The 13,125-nt window shown below is 41.9% G+C and overlaps 1 protein-coding gene across 2 annotated transcripts in view; it reads right to left on the bottom strand.

The window, feature by feature from the left end:
- Nucleotides 1-621: 621 nt before the first annotated feature.
- AK5 (adenylate kinase 5) overlaps nucleotides 622-13,125 on the bottom strand; it is a 132,532-nt gene continuing 120,028 nt past the window's right edge. For both annotated transcript variants that reach the window (XM_072997816.2, XM_020794687.3), the window contains exons 12-14: nucleotides 12,709-12,825; nucleotides 9,535-9,726; nucleotides 622-1,870 (exon numbers count right to left, since the gene is read on the bottom strand). In XM_072997816.2, coding sequence (XP_072853917.2) covers nucleotides 1,760-1,870; nucleotides 9,535-9,726; nucleotides 12,709-12,825 — 420 coding nt within the window. In that variant the 3' untranslated portion in view covers nucleotides 622-1,759. The remainder of the gene's footprint in view (nucleotides 1,871-9,534; nucleotides 9,727-12,708; nucleotides 12,826-13,125) is intronic.

Genomic DNA, 13,125 nt, shown 5'->3' with positions numbered 1-13,125 from the left:
GACGGGGGCTGTGTGACTGCATTGCGGCATCCCTGTCAATAGGTGGACCCCCTCCTGGCCCCATAAAGCCGCCGGAGTCAAAGCTGGCAGCCTCTGCTGTCTGAGATCGCAGCTGTCGGTAAGCGCACTTGGAGTGGGGCTGTGGAGGACGGCTAGGGCTGCCCCCCCCCCATGCAGCCCAAACCAAATGTATGTGTGGCCCAAACCAAATTTTCAGCTTCTAATGTGGCCCAGGGAAGGTGAAAGGTTGGACACCCCTGCTCTAGATCAAAGTAACAACTAAGATTTTCTATACTTCAGTAGAAATTTGTAGTCTGATTAGTGAGTCATTTTTGGACACGTCTTGACAAACCAGTTACACATACCTGGTTCACTTGTGAAACTGTACGGTGTTTGCCATAGTGTTTCATGTATCAAATGCATCACTTGTAAAAAGGTTCAGGCAATCTTATTTTACAATTTTAATTCAGAAATGCTGTTTATGATGCAAATTTTGTACCTAAGCTGAAAAAATGCAGACAAATCTATAGGTAATGATGGAAAATACCTATTTAAGTGAATATTTTATTTCGTTTAACAAGACTAAAGATGTGGAATAAAAAAAGAAATTCCTATACTGAATGTTTGTCCATATATTTTATTAGTATTACAAGAAAAATAACTTGAAAAATACAAATCTGCCTCAAGTACTCATTCATAATGCAACACCTGACAGAAAAATTAATCATGCAAACAGAACTAGGGGATGATCCAGGAAAAGGCTGCAGCCTTTAAGGATATTATATGTGTTTGTCTGTTGATCAGCAGAAAATCCTGAATACTTTAGTTTCCTTGTGAAATTATTTTTTCTATATCATTCTTTTGTGCAAAGATATGAAAATGTAGATTTATACATACAAGCATTTAGAGTAATACTTCTCTTGCACACTTTTAAAACTTAAGGAAATGAAAGTTAACAGCTTAGGATTTAAACCAGAAATCTCCAGTTGTCATATTTTACTTGTAGAACAAACAATAACTATTGCATTTGTTTATAGTTGCCTCCTATTCTTTAGGTACATAGATTTCTTAATATTCAATTTTATTTTTCTTTGTTTTTACTCTCAAGAAGTACCAGTAATTAGCTCAAATGTTTATACATTTTAACAGACAGTAATCATCCTATAGTCACTGCAGGGTTTTTTAAAAATCTCATCAGAACCAGAGGTTATTTATCTTTGTGTCAACACAGCAGTTAATCCCATAATCCCATCTGTCCTATTAATATGTATTGTACAATGTATGCTGCTTTTTCAGAGGATTTCCCCAGTTCCACTATTTTGCGTAAATGACTGCAACTTAACGGCATATTCCACCAATAAGATAAAATGTCAGAAAACAGACTTTTCAAACACTATAGAGAAAGAGCAAGCTTAAATAGCCTCAAAATTGAGCTGTCTGTTTACAGAAACAAATACAACATTATGTCAGGTATGCTGACTGGGAACTCAATGCTTGGCAGTATATCAGATAATAGTTTAGTGCAAGACATGATTTATAGAAATCAGAGCTGCTGTTTATCATGCTGCTTTTTTAACCTGCAAAGTGCAAACGTTTTGATAGACTACATACAGTACAAGTGTGTCATACTGTACCATACAGGTTGTAGAATTTTTTCAATGTTTATAACATGCACTATTCTTTCAAGACAGCAGCTATTGCTCTGAACAGCATTTTGAGGCCCGCTGAGTGTACATGTGAGAGTGAGCAAGCACGGCAGTTATACTGTGTGTGCTAAAAGAGGAGATCCTGTGCCTTCCTTTTTCAGAAAAACATCAATAACAGCACATGTTCCAAGGAAAACTTCTTCTGGAGTTCCTTCTGCATTTACCTATTTTTTTAAAAAAGAGAAGGTTTGCATCAGATAGCTGAACATTGAAAGAGAAACAATTCTGATCAACCAGTCACTCCCTCTTAATAGCAAATTCACATGGCAGTTGCCAAACGCCAATGGCCATACTGCTGAAACCTAACCCTACTTCTGAAAAGCAGCAGGCTAGGGAGAGCTGGTCTGCAGAACACAAGCCAAAATGGGGCCACTGAGCATTCTTGAAGGAACCCCTAAGGCCTGCAAATGTGTGCGTTCTTAAAAGGGAGGAAATAAAAGGAGAGGTTACTTACCTGTAACCATGGTTCTTCTAGTGGTCCTCTGTGAATTTACACAATTGGGTTGTTCTGCACCTGCGCAGGACCTCTCAAAAGTTTTTAGAGCTTAAAGACGTGATTAGTGGGACATTCCCCTGTGGAGCACATGCTCTGCCCGCCAGAAGTCCCTTCAGTTCCTGTAAGAGTTCGCCGCTGTCAAAGAGCTATATAAGAGGACAATGTGACAGACAGAGGGGAGGCAGGGCGGGATGTGTGAATTCACAGAGGACCACTAGAAGAACCATGGTTACAGGTAGGCAACCTCTCTTCTTTGTGGCCTCTGTGAATGCACACAATTGGTGACTGGCAAGCTCACTTATGGGATGGTGGGACGTCACGGTAGAAAGGAAGTCAATACAGCTCTGCTGAAAGCAGCATCTTTCTTTGCCCAGACATCGAAACAGTAATGTGTGACATATGGTGGATTGGACCATGTAGCTGCATGGCAGATGTCTATTCCTCATTGGAAGGCAGCGGAGGTAAACAGTGCTGTAGTCCACTGGTTCTTAACCTTGGGTTACTCAGGAGTTTTGGACTGCAACTCCCAGAAGCCTTCACCACCAACTGTGCTGGCTGGGGTTTCTGGGAGTTGCAGTTCAAAAACATCCAAATAACAAAGGTTAAGAACCACTGCTCTAGTCGAGTGAGCCTTCAAAGGTTCAGGTGGTATTTTGCCTGCCAGTTCATATGCCAGTAAAATTGAACAATCCACCTAGCCAATGTTTGGGGTGAAGCTGGTGAACCTTTATTAGGGCCATGAAAATATATGAAGAGCCTTGATGCTTTCCTAAACAATTTGTTCCTGTCAATGTAAATGACCAAGGAACGTCTAACATCAAGCATGTGGAGCATGCGCTCGAGAGGTGTAGAGGGAGGTGAAAATAAGGTAGGCAGTATTATAGGTTGATTAAGATGGAAATCAGAGATGACCTTAGGTAAGAATTAAACATCTGGGTATAGAGTGACCTTGTCCAGATGGAACTGCAGAAAAGGTGGATCTGATCTAAGAGCTGCCAGTTCACTTGCATGTTTAGCCAACGTTATGGCTACTAAGAATGATGTTTTTAAGGAAAGCAGTTTGAGGTTAGTAGTAGCCATCAGTTCAAAAGGAGGTTGGGTTAGTGCGTTAAGGACAAGCTGTAATGATCATTAGGGAAGAGGAGGTTGACGTGGAGGACAGATATTGCGAAGTCCCTTAAGGATTTTTTTTTCAAAGTTGGATGAGAGAAAGGTTTAGCTGCTTCCGAATGAGATGGTTGGTACATGACCACTGCAGCAATATAAACTTTCAAAGTAGAATGGGCCAATCCAAGATTAAAAAGATGGAGTATAAAGGTAAGTACAGTCTTCAGTGAAACTGGTACCACAGGTATATTTTTTGAATTAACAAAGGAGAGGAATGCTGTCCATTTATATTGGTAAAGGATCTTTGTTGACGGTTTTCGAGGCCTGTCAAGTATATCCCTGATTGTGGGAGAATCCTCCACACCGTCAGTTTCAGAGATTCGAGATTGGGATGGTAAATGAGCCCGTTGTCCTACAGGAGGATGTTGGGGATGGACGGAAGATGGAGGAGGTCCCTCGACATCGACCTCAAGTGGGTGAACCACGGTTGTCGTGGCCACCAAGGGGCAAGAAGGATCACATCCGACTGAAACTGTTGAAGCTGAATGATGATGTGTTGTATCAGTGGGATTGGTGGGAATAGGTAGAGCAGTCCGCTGTCCCATCTTATAATGAAGGCGTCTCCAAGAGAGCCTCTGCCAATACCGGTGCGGGAACAATATAGTTGGGACTTGGTAGCAAAAACATTGACGGAAGGAGTCTCCCATTGATGGCAAAGAAGGGCAAAGACTTTGTCGTCTAGAGACCACTTGTGCATCCTTGTGGTAAGGTGACTGAGACTGTCTGCAAGCAGATTGTCGTCTGTAGCAATATGGACTGCTACTGGGAAGATGTGGTGAAGGTATCACCATTCCCAGAGCTAGACAGCTAGGTACAGTAAGGAAAGGGAATGTGTACTGCCCTGTTTTTTGACATAATAAAGAGCTGTCGTATTGTCCGTAGCAAGTTGGACTGCGCGTCCTGCAATGATGGGTAGGAAGGTGTGGAAAACTTTGATAATAGCTAAGAGCTCTAGGTGGTTGATGTGTAATGACTGCTCTTGTTTTGTCCAGAATCCATGGATCCTGTAATGCCGACAGTGGGTGCCCCATCCCAACGGGCTGGCATCCATGGTAACCTGTACCGTGAGCTGAAGAGGGGAGAAGGGTCTTCCGACAAGATGTGGGAGAAATGTCTACCATGTAAGTTGTTGGGCTAGTTCGCTTGTGACCCTGGTTGATGTGTCATGGGGTCAAATAGGGAGAGATACCATGACTGAAGATGCCTCATCTTTAACCTGGCATGCTGGATAACAGCGGTAGTGGAAGCCATGAGCCTGAGGAGGTGTTGGGCTTGATGAGCTGATCCTGAAGCATGAGGTCGGAACAGTTGTATAGCCATTTGAGTTTGATTATTCTCTCATAAGGGAGAAAGGTTCTGACTTGTAGGAAATTGAAGTATGCCCCTATATAGATGGCTGGCTGTGATGGTTCAAGATGGGATTTGGGTACACCTTCAGACCGAGGTCTTGAAGAATGTCGAGAGAAATCTGGGTAGCACTGATGGCATCATGATAGGAAGCAGAGACTATTAGCCAGTTGTCTATATAAGGGAATATAGTGATTCCCTGAAGGCGGAGGTAGGCAGCAACTGGTGCCATACACTTGGTGAAGGTCCTTGGTGCTGTGGAGAATCTGATCGGAAGAGAACAGAACTGGTACAAGATGCTGTCAAATCAGAATAAAAAAAAGTTTGGTGACTCAGATGGATAGAGATGTGAAAATACGTGTCTTGGAGATTGATGGCAGCAAATCAGTCTCCCTATGAAAGGAGAGGAATGATAGTAGGTATTGAGTGTCAGCATTCTGAAACGTCTAGGCCGAATGAATTTAATTGAGGTTTCTAAGGTCGAGGATGGGACGGAGTCCTTCATCCTTTTTTGGTACAGTGAAGTATCTAGAGTAGAAACCATCATGCAGGGCAGAGAAAGGGACAAAGAGTATGGCTTGTTTTTGGAGAAGAAAGGAAATTTCTTCTTCAAGTGCCAATGAGTGGGGAGTAGTTTTAATGACAGTGAAAGGTGGAGTATGCTGAAATTCAATGAAATAGCCCTTTTTGATAATTGAAAGGACCCATTGGTCCTTGGTGATTTGATGCCATGCACTGAGGAAAGGGTATAACCTGGTTTGAAACGGAGTGGAAATAGTGGTGGAAGGTGCAAGGGGTTTATTGATACTGCTTACGCTTCTTCTGTTGGCATCGAAAGGGTTGTTGACATGGTTGCTGTTGCTGGGGTAGAAAGGATGGTGCGGTAGATGTTGATGGAACGGAATGAGGTCTATCCTGCATTTGTGGCTTGTATATACAGTATGGTTGGTGGAATATCTGAAGTGGCTGTTGGACAAAGGACTGTCTGCAGTACTGGGGTCACTGGTATCAAATGTTTGCTGCGTGGAATATGATCGAGCTGTTTTCCAAATTTTATGAAGGTTGTCCATTACTTTGTCTGTTTCTTCACTGAAAAGGCCAGTGCCATTGAACGGGAGGTCTTCAATTCTTGATCTGGTGTCATCAGATGTGCCAGCCAACCTAAGCCAGGCATGGCATCTAAGGGCAATTTATTTGTTTGTTTGTTTGTTTGTTTGTTTGTTTGATTGATTGATTGATTGATTGATTGATTGATTGATTGATTGATTGATTGATTGATTTATACCCCGGGAATGGTGTTGGTATCGAAGTGGTGATGGAGACCCAGAACGTGAGTATCAAGGTGGATATGGCAAAGCATATTGGACTCTCTTGGGTTCGGTGCAGTAAACTTGTTCTGGAAAATCTTTGGGGAAATACAGATCATATTGTTGGTATTATCGATCTCTGAGATCTTCTCGTGGTTGATACCGAGAAGATTCTAGGTAGTGATAGTAATCTCTGTGTGTAGGGTCATACTGCATTGGTGACAAGTGTTGTCTCTTCACCCAATGTTTTCAAGGGGAGTGATGACACGAGTCTGAGCGATTTGAATCAGAACTGCCTGCCCTGATGACGCAGGGCTTGATTGGGCCGAGGCCTAGCTGGAGTAAACATCAGCTGGAGAGAGGCCAATACTTGGCAACAAGCTACCAGTGGAAGCTGGAGCCTGGGCCAGAGGCAGAGGTGGTTCATCTCTGTCTGACATCGATCCCGAGGCATCTCTAGACCTTTCCTCCAAAATTGGTCTAGGAGGCTCTTGGTGATCAGCTCGACAATCTGGGGACAGTGCAGAGTCCATGGCGACCAAAGATGGATTGAGGGATTTCTCCCAAAGGTAAGATCGCAGCCTCTGAAGTCGCAACTTAAGTGCAGGCTTTGTGAGCCTTTTACACTCGGGATAAGAGTGTGTCTACTGCTGTTCCCCGAAACAAAAAAGGCAACGGTCGTGGCCGTCAATGAGTGGAATCTTATTACACAGTACGGACCGCTTGAAAGGCCCAGGGGGCCCCATAAAAGACAAGGGAAAATGGGAGGGAAGATGGGGGGAAATGGCGAAATTGGCCCCTTTTTTCAAAGAAAAAAACTGAATTGAATCAAAGGTAGAACAAATCAATTTAGAGGGGAAACGTCAAAAAAAAAAAAAAAACAGAAGAAGCAACCACCGATCGCAGTAAACGCTCCATTGCTCTAGTTCCGAAATAGGTCTAACCTCAGCAGCGGCTAAAAGGAACTGAGGGGACTTCTGGTAGGCAGAGCATGCGCTCCACAGAGGAACATCCCCCTAATCACATGTCTTTAAGCTCTAGAAACTTTCGAGAGGTCCTGCGCAGGCACAGAACAACCCAATTGTGTGCATTCACAGGGGCTATGAAGAAGAACCAATACAAAGGACCATGGATGCCCGCTAGCTATGTTGTGTGTGAGCTGGGCAGGAGAAATAGAAAACCAGGAGTGGGAATCTGACTATAAAGAGCAGAATAAAGGTTACCGTTGACAATTAAGTCCAGTTGTCTCCGACTCTAGGGGCCCTGTACTCATCCCTGTTTGTAAGCCAAAGAGCCATCACCTCTGCTGGCCAGGATTTGTGGGAATTAAAGTCCAAGAACATATGGAGGGCCAAGGTTGGGAGCCAGTGGTTTAACCCACAGTGCCACCTGTGTCCGCAAAAACCAAGATGCCCTGTTTGAATTAAATGGAAGCATTATTTTTCAGAGCACCCTACACTGTAATATTGAATCGCACACTTGTTTCTGAACTCCGCAGGTAAGGAACTGAATTTCAACATTAACACAAATTTAGCTGCCAAAGAAAGCTTACATTGGGACTGGGACTGGAACACAGTAAATGGCTGCCATCTTTCAGAGACTTTGGAGAAATATAGCAGAGAGAATGGTTGCTGGATGGCTTACAAATGTTGATGTAAGTCCATTATCCCACAGTTAGAAATGTGGCTAATCTCAGCTGCAAGGCATATTGATCAGATACCTTTTTAATCTTTGTTTCTGCTGGACACTGTAAAGAAAGGTTCGCAATATCTGAAGCCACTCTTTAAATTTTCATGTTCTGTTTTTCATGCAGCTGGGAGCACATTTTTTATTTATTTATTTATTTTATTTATATCCTGCCTATCTAGCCAACTCAGGACCACTCTTTAGTAATGGTGATGGAGAAAATCAACCCTTGTTGCCATTCCCATTTTCTTGTTTTGAAGTATGACTATATACAAAGTGGCCTAATGATTGTGAAGCACAATATTATGAGCCATTTAAAAATCTTGGTTTGTCTCCAAATTAATTGTAGCTTTATTACATTAATTCCACAATGGGATTTTTGTGAGAAACCTTTTGGAACAGGGCTGCAGCAATTTATTCAGTACTTTTAGTTAAACATAAGGGCCAAGATCCTGTTCCACAACTATGCACACACAATGGGAGGTTGTGCCTGCAGTAATTGTGCTAGTCTTAAGGCAGAAGTGCTGTCCATGAAGCATTTCAGCCAGCATACTGTGCAACTGAATAGCATAATACCCAAAACATTTACACCAGCATGAACAGCATTTTGCTCATTAAGTCATATGAGCATATTAAATATTTGCCAGGCAACTAAAAGAAACATTTTCGAAGGAGAAGTTTCATTTTATAATCTGCAAAAATGGGGCGTGTGTTCTACAAAGTCCCATGACATCTGGAAACTTAAAATAAGAACAGAATATATTTTCAGGACTTTTGTATTTTGGGTTGAAATCTGATGACGCTACTATCCTTTATAGTCAGTGTGTTCATTTCTGCTGTTCTGCATGTTACACGTTTCTAAAACTGCCAGCATTTCCATACTATAGCGTGGGAGTGGGGACTGGTGAAAACTCTACATGTGTAAGAGAGAGACGGGGAGTAGTGATATCACATGACGCCACACAAATCAGTCATGATCTGAGATACCCTCTCATGGGGAGTCAGACATACCAGCCCCACGGCTCCCGGCCATTATAATCTAAGCACTATTGCTAGAGACTCTGCCCCTGATGGCAGCAAACTCTCTACAGTGCCTTTGGATCTAACATCATGGGCTGTAGGCAAAAAAATTATTTTAATACAACTACTTATGAGAACTACAGTTGGCCAATGTGCTTTCTTAAAAACTAAACAAAAAACAAAGGGCTGGATCCAGACTAACTTACATTTGTTTCCCACTAAATTCAGGCCAAACTGTTCCATTAAATTCAATGACATGTTCAATAACTGTCTGTGTGTTTCTATGGGTGGGGTTGAGTACAAAGTGGGTACTCAACCCCACCCATAACCAATTCCAGTTCTTAGTAGCATGCTCCTGACTGGAACCTATTCTTTTGCTGTATTGTTCTTTGTTCTTCCTCATTAATTAAGCTAACTAAAAGCCAGCATAGAGTGAGGAGTACAATCCTCAGGTTTTAGAGAAAGGTGCTGATTCCAGATGTCTTTCATAGCATAAATCTCCTCTGTGTCAGAGGAAGGTAACTTCCACTATATTCTAGTTTTTTCAGGACAGCTATCCAAATAAAAGAGTATTATTCTGTATAAATTAACCAGCTCCCAGCTTATTGGTTGTATTTTGTTCAGCAGTTCTCCACAAGTGATATCTGTACCCTAAGTGAGATGCAAAAGTGTTCTAAATGGGGAGGGGGGGAGGGGATGCAGGAGTGACTCCTTGAACTTTGGATGTGAAAAGTTATGAACCACTTGTTTCCTTAAGAGAAGTTTAAAAAAACCATGGTTGCACTCTAAAACTTGGCTAATTTACCTTAAATAGAGGAATTCTGTTTTTGTAATATGCGACCACCGGCTCATTAGCTTGGTAGTAATCTTCAATGCGCTTCGTGATGGCTTCAGCACTGTTGTCAAGACCCTGGCTGCTTTGACTTCCTTCCAGAAGGCGACTGCTCATCGTTGCAGAAGAGCAGTCCAGACAGAGCACCAGGGAGGGCTCCCCAATCTGGCGGGGGGGGGGAATGGAATAAAAAGAACTTTTTCAATAAGATTCTCAAAGCCTCTCTGTGGTTGAATGCTTCCTCCCTTTCCTGAATGGAAGAGTTGATAGAAACATTGCCTTTTTTGTTTGTAGACAAGGTTCATTAATGTGTTTTGTTTTTTGCCTGTCTCTGTGTCTCCAGCTTTTCTCAAGGGGGTCGCATGTCTTTATGTTTCTCAATGATAGAATCAGGATTAGAATGATAGAATTCCCTTCCCTTCAGTTTGTCTGCAAATTAGATCTCCCTGTGAAGGTAGGTCATGACTCTCCCTGGGTGAATAGCTGTGCTAAAGATTTTAGGTTGATTGGCTGGAGGAGAGACAACAACTCTGATGAACAACCACCACCTCAGTGCAGAACAACATCCATAAGGGAGAAGACATGACCAAAGGCCAAACAACCATGCCCTCAAAAAAAGATTTATAAAAGGGACTTGTAAGTAGCCAAACCACCACAGGCTGCTCCTCATGACAGAATAGTTTTATTGCTTTCCTATTGTACTGTTATCTTGCCTGAATTCATTGCTTGTTCATGTTTTGACAAGGATTAGTGATTAATTACCTATGCATATTTTACTCATTTTCCCAGAAGCTTGATCTTTGACTACGTACTTGTTTTCTGTCACTTTGCAACCATATAACCTCTGTCCCCATTAGGTGGAATTTCAATTTTATTTTACTTGTCTTTATTTCTTTAAATAAAGTTTTAAAGAGACCTCTGGTCTGGAGACTGTTTTAAAGAGAAATTCAGGTTAACTGAATCCTGTAGTCTTTCCAAAGTTTTGACCATTGACTACCTGATATGCCTTTGAGCGTGTTAAGAGTGTTTTTGTGTTTTGATTCATGAGAGATGGTGGCAGCTTCTACCAGAAAGCAGTAACTTTCTCCGAAGCTTCAATGGAGTTAGGTTCAAGGTCTAGACAGTTTTCAAGGGTTCCTTCACCTTGGAGAATGAAGTTCTGGTCTCTGTAGGTTCTACTGGGAAAAGCTCAGAGATGAACCCTGTGGCAATGTAATTAATTACATCATTATACTTAAAGAAAGATGTTATTTAATAAAATCCTAGAAGGTGCCACTGTGGGAAAAGAGCGCTAGACTAGGGAGATCCCATCCAACACATCATCTTTCATGCCCTGCAACAATTAAAAAAACATTTTTAAAGGCACCTTGAAGGAGTCTAGGACAGCAAATGCATAAATACCTTTCACAGCAACCAGAAGAACCTTTTCTGTTCCGATGTCTCACCTTCCTTACCACAGTCTAAGGTCCCAAGCCTTATGATGTTTTGGTGCCCACTCACCTGTTTGAACATGCCTCTGCAGATTTTAATGCCTAGGTTAGAGAAAGTCTTGGGTATTCCTCTTGCTCTTTTCTCTTGGAATTGTTGTGCGCCGGAATGAAGGGCAACCAAATGTTTGTTTGTTTTTAAGATAAACACTCTGGGTGAGATCCTATTGCACAGCTCCATGTGGACAACAGGGATGGCATCAGCAGTAGAGGCAAGTCACTACTGATTAAAAACTTTCTTTGCCTGTATTGCATTGAATGTGACTTCACCAAATTGTGTAGAAGTTGCATGAACCCTGAAATCCCTTTGGATTGGCAGTGATTTACCACTGATAATGTTACCCTGCTGCGCATGCTCAGCTGCACAACAGAATTTCAACCATTAAATGTTAATACAGCTGGACACAGCTGCAGTAAAAGCTTGATGACAAAAGTATGTTTTGGGGATACAATTTGATCTGATCTGGTGTTTGACAATGGTAAAAGTCAGCTAAAGTCCCCTTGCCCTTTTGTTATTCTTTTCCAGTGGCAAAAGTAGGCCTAAATTGTTTTCAGTTTTCTGATAGTTTACTCCACACATACATCATCTCAGATTTCCAAGTAATACAGTTATATGTAGTGTATATGCATACTCGCAATATGGCATTATTTACTTGGTGGTAAAACGGCACACCGGGCTCCCTGAAAATGCTACTCCTCCATCCACTCATTTATTCTTCCACTATTCTAACTGGCCAAGGCTGCTCTCCTTTTAGTCTTCCTAGTCAATTATAGCCACCAGGGAATAAAGTTAGAATTTTTGGCCCAATTCCTTGAATGCCAGTCCCTTGACTGGCATATAGACATTTTAGTCAGCAATTTGGAAATTTGGCTTCATGAAGTCTATGCCAGCTAGGGCTCTATTTCCGCCCACTCCATCAAGTTTATCTTATTTATTTATTTATTTATTTATTTATTTATTTATTTATTTATTTATTTATTTATTTATTTATTTATTTATTTATTTATTTATTTATTTATTTATTTATTTATTTATTTCTATTTGTACCCCACCTATCTGGTCAATACGACCAGTTCTATCACAAATGCAAAACCTGGAGGACATAGTTTTAAAACAAATATTATTTAAGTATTTGTGCATTCTTAAACTTTTGTGTGTTTTGCTTGCCCCCAGTTCAGTAAGCAATGTATATGGATTAAACTAGAAATTCAGGAAGCGGAGCTTTTCCTGTTGAGGGCCTGCATGCTGAGAAAAGCATCACTTTGTGCATTTCTTGTTAAAGGCACAGGAACCCTGCCAAGAAAACAAACAAGCAAGCAAGCAAACAAACAAACAAATAAATATTGGCCACCCTATAGTTCCTAACCAGAACAAAGAAAGCCTTAAACCATGCCAGACCATCTCATTCAGTGTGATCTACATCAGGGTAGGCAACCTAGTGCCTTCTAAAAGTTTTGGACTACAATTCCCATTAAGGATACATTAAGGCATGTGGGGTACCAACTGCCTGCCCTGGTTGTGCACTGATGGGGCAGTGGCGCTCCAGTGTTTCAACCAGGAGCCCCATCCAGTCTTTCCAAGAGAAGCCAGAGGTACAACATGAGACCTTTTGCGGACAAAGGCATGGGCTTCACCTTATACAGTGGCCACACTGCTCACCTGGCTCTCAAATTCTTCTCCTTGCTTCAACTCCTGAGGGAAGCCATCCATCAGGAACCCCTTGGTATCTCCTGCACTGGCAAACATAGCTTCTTTCAGGAGCTCCACAACAACATCCTTAAAGGTAAAAGAAAGACAACATTCTTTTATCAAGGGCTCACTTTGAATGCCGAAGCACCTTAACATGAAACACAGATATCACACTCTCATCCTCTTGCTCCCACTGGCCTTAGACATCTCTTCAAGCATGTGCGCACACACATGCATGCGTGCAGACACACATACAGATCCTTTCTGTATCTACTGAAATGCTGAAAAATCCTCACAACTGCCAGCTCTGAGCTCAAATGCATTTGCAGGCAAAAGGATGCTAAAGAGTGAGAAGCAAAATACCATTTAAAATATTACTGGAATTTA

The sequence above is a fragment of the Pogona vitticeps genome, chromosome 4 (assembly GCF_051106095.1).
Source record: "Pogona vitticeps strain Pit_001003342236 chromosome 4, PviZW2.1, whole genome shotgun sequence".
Lineage (NCBI taxonomy): Eukaryota > Metazoa > Chordata > Lepidosauria > Squamata > Agamidae > Pogona > Pogona vitticeps.
Note: the sequence above shows the minus strand (reverse complement) of the source record. Positions and strands in the feature narration are given on the sequence as shown.